This window comes from Mytilus galloprovincialis, chromosome 4 (assembly GCF_965363235.1).
Source record: "Mytilus galloprovincialis chromosome 4, xbMytGall1.hap1.1, whole genome shotgun sequence".
NCBI lineage: Eukaryota > Metazoa > Mollusca > Bivalvia > Mytilida > Mytilidae > Mytilus > Mytilus galloprovincialis.
The window spans coordinates 76,423,919-76,442,222 of record NC_134841.1 but is presented as its reverse complement, the minus strand read 5'-3'; the positions used below and the strand labels follow the sequence as shown (position 1 = coordinate 76,442,222).

General features: G+C 32.2%; 1 protein-coding gene across 4 annotated transcripts in view; it reads left to right on the top strand.

The window, feature by feature from the left end:
- The window catches only part of LOC143072981 (fibroblast growth factor receptor 3-like), a 43,679-nt gene that overhangs the window by 16,061 nt on the left and 9,314 nt on the right, over window positions 1–18,304 (top strand). For 2 of the 4 annotated variants that reach the window (XM_076248183.1, XM_076248181.1), the window contains exons 8-9: window positions 2,761–2,948; window positions 3,820–3,949. In XM_076248183.1, coding sequence (XP_076104298.1) covers window positions 2,761–2,948; window positions 3,820–3,949 — 318 coding nt within the window. Of the gene's footprint in view, window positions 1–2,760; window positions 2,949–3,819; window positions 3,962–18,304 lie in introns of all 4 variants that reach the window. The other 2 variants (XM_076248182.1, XM_076248180.1) reach the window with 1 other exon arrangement.

The following is an 18,304-nucleotide window of genomic DNA, read 5'->3' as shown; positions in this document are numbered from 1 at the left end:
CTATGGCCACAAAAGGAAGGTTGGGATTGATTTTGGGAGTTTAAGTCCCAACAGTTTATGAATTAGGGGCCAAACACAGGTCCCAAAATAAGTATTTTTCTGGGTTTTTGCACAATAACTTTAGTATAAGTAAATAGAAATCGATGAAATTTTAACACAAGGTTTATGACCACAAAAGAAAGGTTTGGGTTGATTTTGGAAGTTTTGGTCCCAACGAATTGGGGGCCAAAAGGGTCTAATATTAAACTTTGTTTGATTTCATCAAAAATTGAACTATTGGGGTTCTTTGATATACCGAAATTTAAACCAATATTTCAATTCAAAGAAAATCTAATTTTTATACGACCGCGAAAAAATTGAAAATTTTTTGGTCGTATATTGGTATGACGTTGGCGTTGTCGTCGTCTGTCGTCGTCCTCGTCCTCGTCCGAAGACATTTGGTTTTTTGCACACTTTAGTATAAGTAAAAAGAATTCTATGAAATTTTAACACAAGGTTTATGACCACAAAAGGAAGGTTGGGTTTGATTTTGGGAGTTTTGGTCCCAACAGTTTAGGAATAAGGGGCCCAAAGGGTCCAAAATTAAACTTTGTATGGTTTCCATCAAAAAATGAATTATTGGGGTTCTTTGATATGCCAAATCTAACCGTGTTTTTAGATTCTTAATTTTTGGTCCTGTTTTCAAAATGGTCTACATTAAGGTCCAAAGGGTCCAAAATTAAACTTAGTTTGATTTCAACAAAAACTCAATATATGGGGTTCTTTAATATGCTGAATCTAACCATGTATTAGGATTTTTAATATTTTGGACCTGTTATCAAATTGGTCCACATTGAGGTCTAAAGGGTCCAAAATTGAACTTTATTTGATTTCATGAAAAATTGAATTCTTGGGTTTCTTTGATATGATGAATCTAACCATGTATTTAGATTTTGGATATTGGAATACCACAAAGAGATGGTAAGAATTGTCTTTGGGAGTTATGGCTCAAATCGTTAAGGAATAAGGTGCAAAAAAAGGGTGGAAAGTGTTTCCAGGTTAATGGACAAATACTTAAGTACAAAACAAAATTTAAAAGCAGTGTAAGATTGGTAATTGAAACCCATTTTAATATCTCACCTATACTGCTCTTAAATAATGTTTATTGGAAATTTGCCAAAAAAACTTTAGTTTAATGAACTTCATTGGAAATTTGCCAATATACAATGTTGCATTGGAGTTATCTTTCTTTGTCAAGAATAGTAGTTAAATCAACTTAAATCATGACTGTATGACATTTTATATTTTAAGATGTATTTAAATGAGTAGTTATTGTTGCAAACTCCTTTAGAAATTTGAATTGAGATCATTTTTGGAATAAGGGAAAGGGGAGGGGGAATTGGTGGGGTTCAATTTTTCTTATTTCAGATTTCAGAAATGAAAAAGAAAATGTCTTCAAATATCAAAGGATTAATATTCAACAGCATAGTGAATTGCTCAAAAGCAAAAAAAATATTTTAAGTTCCTTAGACCACATTCATTCTGTGTCAGAAAACTATGATGTGTCAACTATTTAATCACAATCCAAATTCAGAGCTGTATGCAGTTTGAATGTTGTGTTCATACTAGCCCCAACCGTTCAGGGTTCGACCTCGGCGGTCGTATAAAGCTGCGCCCTGCAGAGCATCTGGATTTATGTAAGGTTTTGCTCATTATCAAAAGTTATTTATTTACATAGTTTAATTTTAAATTGGGGAAATGAAAGTAATTTTGCTGAAGTTTATTGATTATTGAAGTAACAGGAGTAATTGATAGCCAATTATTTTGATACATAGGGTATATCTAATATATAGCTTGATAACCTCCACTCTACATCAGATGTTTTTGATTGAGACATTTGATGAGGGGTTGTAGGGCTAGGGGTCCTGATCTTAAAATCCCGGGCTTTAAAACAACGAAATCCCGAGGTCCCGAATTTAATAAAAATTAAATCCGGACATCCCGAAATTCGAAAAAAAATTCTCGGATTCCAAAAGGGTCAATCCCAAAATTCCAAGCTTTAAAACACCCGACCCGGAGTCCCGATAAAGGTCCTATCCCCCCTCTTTGATGATAACTATAAATGCTGATGGTGTCGATTTAAAAGTCAATTAAACTCAAACATTTAGTGTTAAATAGAAATTTAAAAAAAAAAAGATTGCAAAATTTTTCTTTTCATCCGATATTTTCTTTAGATTTATAGAAATTGAAAAATATTAAAGCATGATTTGGTTTATTCGTTGCAGTTACTTTCCAATCTGGTATAGACATTATGTGTCTTAATACCTAAATTAAATTGAGGTTCTTTTCAATAAAAGGAATAAAAGTGTTTTTTAATGAGAGACTGAAAAATATACTGTGGCTGCATTTATATTAATGAGATACAAATTTTCTTGGAATTGTGGATAGGGGAAAACTAGGAATTTAAAACAGTTTTTTTACTCTAAAGAAAATCAATTTTTTGGGCTCTTTAATAGAAGCAAATAATAAAATCACAAGTTTAGGTGTCCTCAAAATGGATTTTATTTCTCCAATCACCAACATTGATGCCAACGAAAATAAATAGTTTCACATCACATATTAAAGATATTTCATGAATCATTGTGTGAATAAGCATGTTTTCCAAAAAAAATCGTTTTAATGATTGTGATTTTTTATTATTACTTATGCACAGTGAGTGTTATTTTAGGAAATTAATTTCCTTAATGAACTATGTTTATAGATATATGTATATATTTACAGTGAGCAGAATAACAAAACCAGTTATCGTGGGGCCAACAAATCAGACAGTCCAAGCCGGGAGTGATGCTAGGTTTGAATGTAAAGTGTTGAGAAATGACCTACAGCACCATACACAATGGTTACAACACTATACAGTCAATGGTTCCTATAGAGACGATGAAGGTCAGCCATATGTCAACATTATACAGGTAAATATTAATAAGATGAAATAAAAAGATTCATAAGGCATTTTAAAATTTTCATTTTTGCAAGCTGTTTTAGAATTTTAAATATCTTGTTGGATACTGTCTGATTTGCTGGTCCCACAATTTCTGGTTTTTATATAAAAAAAATAGAAAAAAAGCGGCAGCATTCTGTAAATTACTGATTTTTGAAAATCTATCTTCATTAGGAAATATATAAAAAAAAAATTATGCCTAAGGCTTTTTTTTCATTAATCGGGAAAAATTGGTGCTCAAAGAGATCCGAAAATATATAACAAAAAAAATAGAAAAATTACATGCATGACTGATCCCAAATGACTTAAGAAAAGAATGTGATTTTAATCATTGTCTAGTGTATTTAAATTGTTAATTTACTTTTTTAGTTTCTTGATAATTTTTCGTCTTAATAACTTTTTTTATTTGACCTTTTAATGTTTCTAATATAATATGTATTTGAAATACTTTTTTCATTATAATCGTAATTATGGCTTGTAAACTAAAAAAAATACTTATATGTAAATACAGGATCAAAAACATGATTTTTTGACTCTTTATTTATGTTTATAAATGATTTGAATGGTTAAAGTGTTATCACACAGTGAATGTATTAAGACTTAAGTTTGGCAGAGTGGTTTCAGCAAAACTGTTATAATGTATGAAACAGCTATTGAATAATTAATAACTAATAACATTTTCAAAACATTGTTTTTTTCTATATATTCCTTAGGCTTATAGCTCTTAGGATTATGACGGTTATGACAAAATCTCATTCTTTGTTTTAAAAAGCTTTTGTTAACAAAATATTTTCTTATGCTGTTTATGTGTTTCATTTGAATTTTAAGCAATCCATTTTTAGAATATATCCGTAAGTCAACCAGAAATACTGATAATAAAGAATGTAACTAAAGACAATGCTGGATGGTATACTTGTTTGGTTTCTAATCCACTTGGTAGAGATTATCAGAGTGCTTGGCTAGTAGTAATAGGTAAAGGCTTAGGTTAGAATGTAAAATGTTTTGTTTCTCATCATAAAATATTCGTAAAACAATCATTAATAAGTAGTCAGTGATTATCGATGTTGATACAATTTTTATACGACCGCAAAAATTGAAAATAGTTTGGTCGTATATTGGTATCACGTTGGCGTCGTCGTCTGTCGTCGTCCTCATCGTCATCGTCCGATGACATTTTGTTTACGCACTCTAACTTTAGTAAAAGTAAATTGAAATCTATGAAATTTAAAAACAAGGTTTATGACCATAAAAGGAAGGTTGGGATTGATTTTGGGTGTTTTGGTCCCAACAGTTAAGGAATTGGGGGCCAAAAAGGGCCTAAATAAGCATTTTTCTTGATTTTCGCACAATAACTTTAGTATAAGTAAACAGAAATCTATGAAATTTTAACATAACGTCTATGACCACAGAAGGAAGGTTGGGATTGATTTTGGGAGTTTAAGTCCCAACAGTTTAGGAATTAGGGGCCAAAAACAGGTCCCAAATAAGCATTTTTCTTGGTTTTTGCACAATAACTTTAGTATAAGTAAATAGAAATCTATGAAATTTTAACACAAGGTTTAGGACCACAAAAGGCAGGTTTGGATGATTTTAGGAGTTTTGGTCCCAACGAATTAGGGGCCAAAAGGGTCCAAAATTAAACTGTGTTTGATTTCATCAAAAATGAATTATTGGGGTTCTTTGATATGCCAAATCTAACCGTGTATTCAGATTCTTAATTTTTGGTACTGTTTTCAAATTGGTCTACATTAAGGTCCAAAGGGTCCAAAATTAAACTTAGCTTGATTTTAACAAAAATTGAATTCTTGGGGTTCTTTGATATGCTGAATCTAAACATGTACTTAGATTTTTGATTATGGGCCAAGTTGGTCCAAATCGGGGTCCAAAATTATTATATTAAGTATTGTGCGATAGCAAGAAATTTTCAACTTCACAGTATTCCGCAATAGCAAGTAATCTTCAATTGCACAGTATTGTGCAATTGCCAGAAATATTCAATTGCTCAGTATTGGGCAATAGCAAGAAATCTTCAATTGCACAGTATTGTGCAATAGCAAAAAATCTTCAATTGCACAGTATTGCGCAATAGCAAGAAATATCTAATTGCGCAATATTGTGCAATAGCAAGAACTTTTCAGTTGCTCAGTTTTTGTGAACAATTTGAGTTATCTTTCTTTGTCCATAAAGTAGTTGAATCAACTTAAATCATTGTTATATACAATATATAATGTATATTCACTTTTACTACCAACTAATAAATCAAAACAATCTTTACCATTCAGTGATTACAAGCACTTTTTTTACATTTTAATATTTTATGATGTATTTAAATAAGTAGTTATTATTGCAAACTCCATTAGAAATTTGAATTGAGATCAGTTTTGGAATAAGGGAAAGGGGGATGTGAAAAAAAAATTGGGTGGGGAGCAGTTCAATTTTTCTCATTTCAGATTTCATAAATAAAAAGAAAATTTCTTCAAACATTTTTTTGAGAGGATTAATATTCAACAGCATAGTGAATTGCTCTAAGGCAAAAAATTTTGTTTAAGTTCATTAGACTACATTCATTTTGTGTCAGAAACCTATGCTGTGTCAACTATTTAATCACAATCCAAATTTAGAGCTGAATCCAGCTTGAATGTTGTGTCCATACTTGCCCAAACCGTTCAGGGTTCAACCTCTGCGGTCGTATAAAGCTGCGCCCTGTGTAGCATATGGTTTATTAATTACTTTTTTAGCTCATAGGGGCCCTTGTGAGCTTATGCCATCACTTGGCGTCCGTCGTCTGTCGTCATCGTCGTCGTCTGTCTTCGCAAACTATTTTAAAAAATCTTCTCCTCTGAAACTACTGGGTCAAATACCTTCAAACTTTAACTAAATGTTCCTTAGGTATATAAACATGATAAATTGTATCCGAAGTTTTGATCCATCGACAAACATGGCCGCAATTGCTAAAAATATTATTATCTTGAATATTATTATAGATAGATATAAACTGTAAATAGCAATAATATTCAGCAAAGTAAGATCTACAAAAAAAATTTATATGACCAAAATTGTCAATTGATCCTTGAAGGATGTTTGCTACTCTGTTTCAAAATAACAAACTTTTTTAAAGAGTAAAATGATAGTTTATGAATAAAGGAACCAAAAAAGTAGTAAACATTGGAGGGTCTGTGTGCTTGTTTTCGAAATATAAGCCATTGAAAATTTGGCGGGGAATGGTTTTCTCTAGATTTTTCATAGTTTTAGCAATGGCCATATTTTTGTTTCAAAAACTATGAAAAAATAACAAGGAATTTATAAGATTTTCAAATATGGCTTGTTAAACTATATGTAATTAGATTATGAAAACAAAAGAAGGGATTAGGCGGCAACTTTTTTTATATCAATACATGGATAAAAGCAGAGGATTCCGAAAATCGGGCAAAAGTTCAAACACAAGATCTAAAGTAGCAAAGTATCATTAAGGAGTTATTGCCCTTTAAAGACAATTTTACACAATTTGTTCTACAAGTTTGCTAACATTTAAAAATTTTCACTTTTGAAACTGTTGTGCCTAATACTTTTTAACTTTAAATGAATGTTCCTTTAGGAATCTAGTTTATGAAATGTATCCAAATTTTTGATCCATTAACAGACATGGCCGCCATGGTTAAAAATAGAACATAGGGGTCAAATGCAGTTTTTGGCTTATCTCAGAAGCTAAAGCATTTAGAGCAAATCTGAAATGCGGGTAAAAATGTTCAAAAGGTCAAGATGTATCAGCCCTGAAATTTTCAGAATTACCGAACAACCCATTGTTGCTGCCACTAAATTTTGTAGTTTTTATACGACCGCAATTTTTTTTGCTTCGATTAGTGCTATCATGTCGTCGGGCCAAATCAATTAGGGGCCAAAAAAAATGGGCCCAAAATAAGCATTTTTGTAGTTTTCAAACAATAATTTGTGTTTAAGTGAATGAATTTCTCTGAAATTATACCACAAGTTTCCATATCAGGAAGGGATAGTTAGTATTGATTTTGGGGGTTATGGTCCAAATAGTTTAGGAGTTAGGGGCAAAAAAAAAAGGGGAACAACTAGTTTTTGTCTGGTCAATGGACAATTAAGACAATTTCAAAGCAGTGTAGGGGAGGTAATTCAAAAGCATTGTTAAAAGGGTATCTCAATCTTCAAAATCGGTTATCTAAAAATACTACCATCGTTAACATTTTTAACAATAAAAATCGTGGTTACCCTTCTATCGATAAGTGTCATGCCACAAAATGACTTACATGTCCCCGTCTTTCCACCAACAATACGGTAAGGTCTACGTTTAATGGTCGCACATTTTCTTTGAATAACTTGAAAAACAAACAGTATTATTTATTTACTCACATGAAACAAACCGGGATGTGGTATAAAGTACGTAGGAGAAACTGGACGATATTTATCTAAACGCACTCAAGAACATCTGTTTCGTTTTAAAAGACCCAATAAATTCAAAAGTATCATTTACCAACACCTTAAGAAGCACAACCATCCTTTTAAATATTTAGCAGTTCAACCTTTAGAAGTAGAAAATAAGCAGCCTGGTGAATCTCATTCAAAGTTTGTACGATCACGGAAAATAATTGAATTAAATTGGATTAAAAAATTATAGACAGTCTACCCTCTCGGTCTAAATGATAATATCATGGGAATTGGTAATATATCTAAAACCGATTCCGTTAACATTTTAGATATAGTTTCTAAAAGTGTTCGTAAAAACCGTTCTCACGGTCGTAGAACAAATCGCAATCAAAGAAAATTTCGGACCAATCATACCAATATTTCGGACCTAATTTCTATTTCAAAAAAAAAAAACAAAACTCTGTTCATTACCGGTTAATAAGTTAAATAAAATTTTGGAGGATTGCAACACAATTTTATATAGCAGTCCTAAGTATGAAACTGTTCAAATTATTATGGCATATTGTTATTCTAAACTATTTCCCAAAATTGATCGCCCTGAAGATCATAAAAAAACATTTTATTAAAATAAATTATGTCAATAAAGGTTTTGATTTTATAAATATTGCCGGTATATTTAACGACCATTCTGTAAAAGAACAAATTCCTGGATATTTTGACAATACTGAGCTACCTCTTATTTGTTACATTTACAAGAAATCTACCCGGAAATTTGTGTTTAATTATAGTCAATTGTGTAAAGATGTTAATATCAGTGAAAATACACCTACTTCATGTAATTGTAGTACCTCCGAATATATTTATGGACCCATTTTCCATGTTATAACAGGAGATCTTAACATCGTTCAAGACCGAGAGTTAAAATTATTCCTCAGTAAAGGACCTAAATATCGTCCCCCGTCAACTATTAATTGGAATGAGTGTAGTAATATCATCCACGACTCACTCCATACTTACTGTATGAAATGGATAAAACGGGAAAAAGCTGACAAAAAATCTTTGGACTCTTTTTTTAATTCAGTAATGAAGATAGTTGATATACGTATTCAACATTTTTAAATAACATTTTACTATAGTGGAGTGACCAAGCCAACAATTTTTCAACTTTAATGGACCACCCTACCTGCAGGCTAAATTATGACTTTTTGGAAAGAGAAATGTTTATTCTTTAATTTTTGCCTGGTCGTAGAATTGAAATATGGTGCAATTTTTTGTAAAATAAAGTCAAAGGTTAGTGATTGAGTTTTTCACTATTGTCAATTTATTTCACAAGAGGTCATAAAAAGTCTCCAAATAATATTTGAATTGTTATTAAACAATAAATTCATAATGAAATAAACTGTGACACTTCGTTTTCAACTTAATTTGAAAATAATGAAACCACCAAATGCACATTTTAAAGGGAAATCAGACTAGCAACAATAAGAAAAAAGAAGATGGAACCACCGACTCTCAATTTTTTTTTACATCGTATGTACTTCTGAAGATATATTTCTGAATTTTACGGCTTTTATAAAAAGAATCGAAGTCAATTTGGTTTTTGCTTTGATGTATATGTATTGCCAGTCACAAATATTTCACAAGGAAATTAAATCAAATGAGTTTAATGATGGACTAAAGTTTCAGCGTATATTCTAGCTCTATGAACTTTTTAGGTTTTATGTGCCTTTGCCTTACAAAAGCGCACACGGACCCCTTAGATGAGTGGTTTTATGGGCTATTTTAACAAACAAAGGGCATATCAACTTTCGAAAACTTGACATCAGTCATCGTTTTCATTGTCGTCTTCTTCCAATATTGCTCGGTGGGTTAAATAATTTCTACAACAATCAAACCTTTCACATGAAAAAATATTGGTATACTCGGATTTCTGTTGGTTGCATTCACAGTTGTTGTTGCAAGCTGTTTTCCCTTGTCCGTAAACGTACAAACAAGGTCTTGAAAGAAATCTACTGACATAGGTCCCTCAAAGAAAACCAAGTGCAAACCGTTTTTACCCTCTTACCAACTAGTCTTTGGAAAGTATGGGCACTGGTTAAGCAATATGAGAGTTAATCCAAACTTGTGTTAGAAGCATTGCACGTGGGATGTGCTGTATAAACGTGTTTTCGCATACATGGGGAAATTTTCACAAGACTGACATCCTTTGTGGCGGCAAACTCCAACCTTAGCTTGTTTAGATCATCATGAAGATACCTGAACTTTCTCTTCGGGTCATACAATGAGGCGATAAATGCACTTCCAATGTTAACGGCGATTTCTGATCTCCCGTTTGAAAATTTATCGGAAGACGGTATCACCAGCCCAGTATTCAGCACTTCGGTGTTGACATTAATATCAATTATATGGTCATTTGTATAATTTACCGTTTGCAAAAGTATTAATTATTGGAAATGCTAAGGATTTTCTTATCCCAGGCATAGACTACTTAAGCCGTATTTGGCACAACTTTTTGAAATTATTGTCCTCAATATATGCTCTTCAACTTTATACTTGTTTGGCTTTCTGAATATTTTGATCTGAGTGTCACTGATGAGTCTTATGTAGACGAACTGCGCGTCTGGCGTATTAATTATAAGCCTGGTACCTTTGATAAATATTGTCATAATTTGGAAGATTGAAAGAAGAGCAAATTTCCTCTTCAAGGAGGTGAATTTTATCAGATTTACAACATTTCCACATGGTACCATCATCATGGAACAGAGCTGAAGGTATGGGACTTATAGGATATACCAATATCCTGACTACAGTCACATTTTCACGAACATTAGCAAGAACTAAAGCACGACGAACTAATTTTACTGGGTTTATATATGCCTTAACAAAGTCACCTGATTTACACCTGAGTTTTGAGGTCTTAATCGTATCATGGAAAGTATTGAGAGACCACACGACATAGGACTGTAGAATCCATGGGTTTCATACTCATTAGAGCAGCCTTCCACAGAAGATTTAACCATCTAAATGCCACGTTCAAGAGATTGAAGAAAAGAATCCTGAACATTTATTGAGGCTTTCACTTCTGTAGAAATATTTATCAATGGCTACGGATGATTGGCAACGTTAAATGGATCGGTCATATTTGAATGCAGATACCCTATCAAATCAGAGACATTCTTCTTGTCTCATGTCATTGCCGTTGGCTTGTTTTCTTCGTGTTCAATTTCTGCATCTGTGGCTAATCCCGATCTTGATCTCATTTCAGAACTAAAATGCGCAAGGATGTGACTTATATGCATCCATCGAAGACCAGCGGTTTTTTCCTTGTCAGTCCTATGATGCCTCTAAAATCTTTAGAATTAGAATCTTTAATAATAGTTTATCTGTAGCCATATCACTCAGACACTAAGGCTCCATGTTTATGTCTGATTGAAAACTCACCTGACATAAAGACAGATTTTACCGTTTCAGACGGATTCAACATATCCAATATGTAGGCTGGTGTCCACCTAGCATAGCTCGTACGATTGGTAAAGAAAAAGAATCGCAAGATTGCAGCTAGCATTTGCAAATGTGAAAGCCACAACCCATTCCGTTCAGCCCTAATGTTCTGTAACAATATCTCAACTGTACGAAGAAACATATCTCAAAATGCGAAGTTTGGTGATAGATTACAAGAGTGTATTCTGAATTCTTCAAACAATGGCAACACATGTTCTTTAAAATTAGAACAAAAAAACTGTTCAATACCTTCAGCTCTTTTGGGTGTTTCAGCAAATGAATTGTGACAGTCAAAAAAACGCCTTCCATACATTTGGTTCAATATTAATTAAACGATTTACACCAATTGAAAAATGCTTTTAAATTAAACAAAAGAGCCATGAGAGCTAGCCTCATATACCAAAATTATCCTCGAACACGTCTGGCATAGACCATTTTACATTTTGGCAACAGCATACAATTAATTGTCAAATGTTTGCACAGCATATTGTTGACCAGCACGTTTTGACATATCTGAACATTGTTTCAAAGTTGTAAATACTATTGCCATGTCGCTAGGCTTGGCATCTATAACCCGGAGCATAGGCTACAGATGAAATTTTCAGATTTAGCCTTTTATAAGAACCGGTCCAAAATGGAACAATTTGTTCAGTGCTTTCTGTAGAAAATGAATCGAATCTAAGTTTTGTGTCGAAAGAAGTAGCAAAAATACCAAAGACAGGACAGATATATCTCGGTTTTCCATGAAACAAGACACAATCTTCCCATAAACATTAGAATAACGAGGAGGTCCATACCGTTCTGTTAGCAAAAGGTAAACATGCCATAAGATTGGTATGCGAATCATTCAACGTCAAAGACCTTTCTACTCCCCGTTTAACCTTTATGGAACTCATGTGGTCGTTCGATGATTCGTTTTGGAACTGAAATACAACTCTACCATGGAGTGAAATGTATTTTTACCATCGATTGTTTCAGCATTTAAGTCAATATTTTCTGCTCCCTCCTGTATATTCCGACCACCTTTTCTAAATAGATCAATACCATTAGGTACATAGGACATGTCTTGGATTCTGTCTGTTTCCAAATTTGCTAAACTAGTCCGATATCTACGTACTTATACGTAGAATAGGATGCACAAAAACCATGAGAGCTGGGATTTTCAATAATTTTTTTAGAGCCAAACTTATGGTGTAGTTGTAATGCCAATGCAAGATGAAATGGGGTTAACAGGTTTATGATTAAAGCAAGTCTACATTCTGTTATTGCTAGGACTTTTCGCAGTTTGTCGACAGGAAGTTTAGAAACATTTCTACAATCTTTCAATGAGCCTCATAATAATGAGGAGGTCCATATCATATTCATTTAACTATAATGCAAAGCTAAAAGTCCTCATTAAAGTTAATTTATAAGAAATACTGACTTGGAATGGCTTTTAAACTTTACAATAGGAAGTTTAAAACATTTTAATTCGGAAAATCATGAAATTATCAGTGTAATCTAAATTTACAAATGTTGTAACCACTTCGTTAAAATAATACAGAGTGTGCTTTCGCTAAACTGAGTGAAAATGGACAAGATTTAGAAAAATAAATAAGTAATTTTAGTTTTACATCATGAATAAACAATTAAACTCTGTATATTATGCAAAATCGTATGTCAAAAGACAAAAAAAAAGTAAAAAAAAATATTTTTTTTCCCATCTTAAAATTTGAAAAATAAATCCAAATGTGTTTTTTCTTTCCATTTTATAAAAAATTGCACCGCATGAAATGTCTACGACCGGGCAAAAAAGTTAGCTTAGGGTATTGGCTTTGCAAAAAAATCTTTTTCAGCCTGCAGGTATGCCGGTCCATTAAAGTCGTAAAATAAGCACCTTTTTCTTGATCTGTCACTCCACTACTATTAACAATAACCACAATAAACCTATTTCTCGTATCAAACATAAACTAAAAGAACTAGCCAAGAAATTTGTTTTTGTCCGACCGATAAAGCTGCTAATAATATTATTATTGTTTGACGTAAATTTTACATTGAGGTTCTGAAAAAAAAATCACCAATTCACCAACATTCCAACTGACTCCATTTTCAGAAAACGACATCTGTAACAAACATAAACTTTTAGCTACCGCTTTACAAGCAAAGCCAAATACAATGAAAGTCCCAACTATGTATTGGCTTCCGAAGCTACACAAAACATCTTACAAATATAGATTTATTTCGTCTTCCAGCCATTGTTCCACTACTAAATTGTCTATTCTTCTTACCAGCGAACTTGGTACCATTAAAAACCTGATAATAAATTTTTCAAATAAGGCCATCTAAAATAGTTGAATTAATTACTTTTGGAGTGTCAAGAACTCGTTGGAAGTACTTGATAAATTGCATGCTTATATTGGTGATTTTGAATCTGTTCAAAGTTTAGATTTTTCTACCCTGTATACCACATTGCCTCACATTCTCATTAAGAAAAAATTCACACACCTAATTAAATGGGCATTTAAAAAATCAGAATGTGTATATATATGTTCAAACTCTTTTAGGTCATTTTTTAGTAGCAATAAACAAAAAAACTATGTCAATTGGACATGCTTTGATACTATATATGCCCTTGAATGTTTAGTAGATAACATTTTTGTTCGCTTTAGGAATTCCGTATATCGTCAGATTATCGGAATTCCAATGGGGACTAACTGTGCACCACTTATTGCGGACCTGTTTTTATACGACCGCAAAATTTGAAAAAATTTTCGTCGTATATTGCTATCACATTGGCGTCGTCGTCGTCGTCGTCGTCGTCCGAATACTTTTAGTTTTCGCACTCTAACTTTAGTAAAAGTGAATAGAAATCTATGAAATTTTAACATAAGGTTTATGACCACAAAAGGAAGGTTGGGATTGATTTTGGGAGTTTTGGTCCCAACATTTTAGGAAAAAGGGGCCAAAAAGGGCCCAAATAAGCATTTTCTTGGTTTTCGCACTATAACTTTAGTTTAAGTAATAGAAATCTATGAAATTTTGACACAAGGTTTATGACCACAAAAGAAAGGTTGGGATTGATTTTGGGAGTTTTGGTTCCAACAGTTTAGGAATTAGGGGCAAAAAAAGGGCCCAAATAAGCATTATTCTTGGTTTTCGCACAATAACTTTAGTTTAAGTAAATAGAAATCTATGAAATTTAAACACAAGGTTTATGACCATAAAAGGAAGGTTGGTATTGATTTTGGGAGTTTTGGTCCCAACAGTTTAGGAATAAAGGGCCCAAAGGGTCCAAATTAAACTTTGTTTGATTTTATCAAAAATTGAATAATTGGGGTTCTTTGGTATGCCGAATCTAACTGTGTATGCAGATTCTTAATTTTTGGTCCCGTTTTCAAATTGGTCTACATTAAGGTCCAAAGGGTCCAAAATTAAACTTAGTTTGATTTTAACAAAAATTGAATCCTGGGGGTTGTTTGATATGCTGAATTTAGAAATGTACTTAGATTTTTAATTACTGGCCTAGTTTTCAAGTTGGTCCAAATGGGGGTCCAAAATTAAACTTTGTTCATCAAAAATTGAATAAATGGGTTCTTTGATATGCCAAATCTAACTGTGTATGTAGATTCTTAATTTTTGGTCCAGTTTTAAAATGGTCTACATTAAGGTCCAAAGGGTCCAAAATTAAACTAAGTTTGATTTTAACAAAAATTAAATTATTGGGCTTATTTGATATGCTTTATCTAAATATGTACTTTGATTTTTGATTATGGGCCCAGTTTTCAAGTTGGTCCAAATCAGGATTCCATATCAAGTATTGTGCAATAGCAAGAAATTTTCAATTGCACAGTATTGCACAATAGCAAGAAATATCTAATTGCACAATATTGTGCAATAGCAATTAATTTTCAATTGGAGTTATCTTTCTTTGTATAGAATAGAAGTTGATAATATATGTTGGAAATTTGCCAGACATGACTATGATGTCATTATATATTTTTATTTGCCAATAACTTTATGTAAATAACTTCATTGGAAATTTGCCAATATAAAATGTTGCTGATGAAGCTTTTTTTCCTTATCTTATCTAAAATGTTTTTAGATAATGTATGTTGGACATTTGCCAGACATGACTATGATGTCATTTTCTATTTTTATTTGCCCATAACTTTATGTAAATAACTTCATTGGAAATTTGCCAATATAAAATGTTGCTGATGAAGTTTTTTTTATTGTTTTATACAATAAACAATGTATATTCACTTTTACTACCAACCAATCTTTACCATTCAGTGATAACAAGCACTTTATTTTACATTTTAATATTTTATGATGTATTTAAAAGAGTAGTTATTGTTGCAAACTCCATTAGAAATTTGAATTGATATCAGTTTTGGAAAAAGGGAAACGGGGATGTGAAAAAAAAGGGGGGGTTTAAATTTTTCTCATTTCAGATTTCATAAATAAAAAGAAAATTTCTTCAAACATTTTTTTGAGAGGATTAATATTCAACAGCATAGTGAATTGCTCAAAGGCAAAAAAAATATTTTAAGTTCATTAGACCACATTCATTCTGTGTCAGAAACCTATGCTGTGTCAACTATTTAATTTTAGATTTAAAAAGTTTGAAGAAGAAATCTTTAATTGATTTGTAAAATCTTGACATTTGTTTTGTGTAAAAAAAAACATGTTATGTCAAAAATTTGATCACAATCCAAATTCAGAGCTGTATCACGCTTGAATGTTTTGTCCATACTTGCCCCAACTGTTCAGGGTTCGACCTCTGCGGTCGTATAAAGCTGCGCCCTGCGGAGCACCTGGTTTTTATTGCTATGAGTGACAATTTATGACAAAAATAAGCAAAGACCCATCAAAACAACATCTGATAAACAAATTTAATAATACTTTTAGATATTTGGATGATATTTTGGCTCTCAATAATGACGACTTCAGTATGTATATTAAAGAAATTTATCCTGTTGAACTTCTTACTTTAAATAAAGCTAATACTAACAATGACCACTGCCCTTTCCTCGATCTTGATATATATATCACTAACGGAAAGCTGAATACTAAAATTTATGATAAAAGAGATGATTTTTCATTTCCTATCGTTAATTATCCATTTTTAGATGGTGACGTTCCCTTGTCACCATCTTACGGTGTTTATATATCTCTACTTGTACGATTCGCTCGTGTATGTAACAATGTTTTAGATTTTAACGAGAGAAATTTATTTATTACTGAAAAATTATTACGATTTCGATATCACAAACTAGTCAAAACATTTACTAAATTTTATCATCGGGATAAGGACATCATTCGTAAATATAGCTCAACATGCAGACTTCTTATACGTTCAGGTATTTCACATCCAATTTTTTATGGAAATATTCTTTATAAAGCACAAAGGTGTCAGTATTCACCTCAAAAACTAACAAAACCTTTGAATAGACTTATTAAGAAGGGATATAGTTACGATACTGTTGTAAGGTCATTAAAGATTGCATATTTTGACGTTAATATTTATTCACTTATAGGGTCTTTGCATCGGAACTAAACACATTTATTCAAAAACCAGTTGTTGGCATGACACGGGTTATGTTCTTCTCATATATGCTATGATGGTATGATACTAAACCCCTAACGGGAAGGATTGTGCCTGATGTTCATATGATGAAATCATAATCTTTCAGTCAGTTTAATTGAAGTCTGGAGCTGGCATGTCAGTTAACTGCTAGTAGTCTGTTGTTATTTATGTATTATTGTCATTTTGTTTATTTTCGTTTGTTACATCTTCTGACATCAGACTCGGACTTCTCTTGAACTGAATTTTAATGTGCGTATTGTTATGCGTTTACTTTTCTACATTGGCTAGAGGTATAGGGGGAGGGTTGAGATCTCACAAACATGTTTAACCCCGCCGCATTTTTGCGCCTGTCCCAAGTCAGGAGCCTCTGGCCTTTGTTAGTCTTGTATTATTTTAATTTTAGTTTCTTGTGTACAATTTTGAAATAAGTATGGCGTTCATTATCACTGAACTAGTACATATTTGTTTAGGGGCCAGCTGAAGGACGCCTCCGGGTGCGGGAATTTTTCGCTACATTGAAGACATGTTGGTGACCTTCTGCTGTTGTTTTTTTCTATGGTCGGGTTGTTGTCTCTTTGGCACATTCCCCATTTCCATTCTCAATTTTAATGTTGGGTATGTTCGGATTTATCTCCTTTACACTACTTGTAAATTATGTATAAAGAAATGTCAGATTTTGGACTAACTGCCAAAAAACGGGGGTGGTAGTAGTTTTCAAAAAAAATTTCCAAATTTCTCAAATCAAATTTTTAAAAAGTTTGAAGAAATCTTTAATTGCACAATATTGTTCAATAGATTTATAAGATCTTGATATTTGTTTTGTGTCAGAAACCCATATTTTGTCAAAAATTTGATCACAATCCAAATTCAGAGCTGTATCAAGCTTGAATGCTGTGTCTATACTTACCCCAACTGTTCGATAGGGTTCGACCCGTGCGGTCGTATAAAGCTGCGTCCTGCGGAGCACCTGGTTAGGTCCTGTGATAGGAGCAAACAATGAAATCACAGGATAAGGTATCCTCAGTCAAACTGTATTGTCGATACACTCTAAGTGTTATATGGAAATTCATTTCCTTAAAAAGCTTATGTTTATATATAGTCTATTTATCCTTATACATTATTTTTGTGTATTCTATATATGTGCACCATTAGAAAATGCATGAAATTTTGCAAAATTCAAAATGTTTTATTTTAATTTTTGCTCTTTTCATCTTTAATCAGTAAGCTATTTTCCCAAGGAAAATGCCTTAGGGGATTGTACACTTCGTTAGTGCAGCTATTAAGAGTTCACTTTCATAATTAACTAAAAAAAAAAAAAATTCATGTATGTTTGAGATATATTACATGATAATATACATACATCAAATTGAAAAAAAATAGAAAATTTAATGAAATTGTTCTTCTGATCATTATACAGATGTAAAAAATCTGCTTTACTATATATCTTTATTCTATTGTGGTTTTTGTCATGTCAGTTAAAAAGAAATTTATTTAAACAGTTATTTGAAAATAGTAAAATGGTGTTTTAAAACGAAATGTGTTAGTTTACAAAGTGTAAATACGGCCAAATTCCCAACATTAAAAATACAAACGTAACAATGGATCATCAAATCGGACTTCTTGTAGTATGTCGTCGTAAAACTAACGGAGAAGTATTGGCTTTAGCTATATATAATTTAAATATATGGGTTTTGAGAAAAAGTTATTGTTTTTGTTACCACAAAAATCAAAATTACACTGACAGATATGACGTCTGTAACGTCAGAACACCACAGAGTCCCTAACTTACCAACACACAACGATTCGTATAATTTTATCATCATCTCTGCATTTGTAACACTTTTGGAATCTGGACATTGTGACTT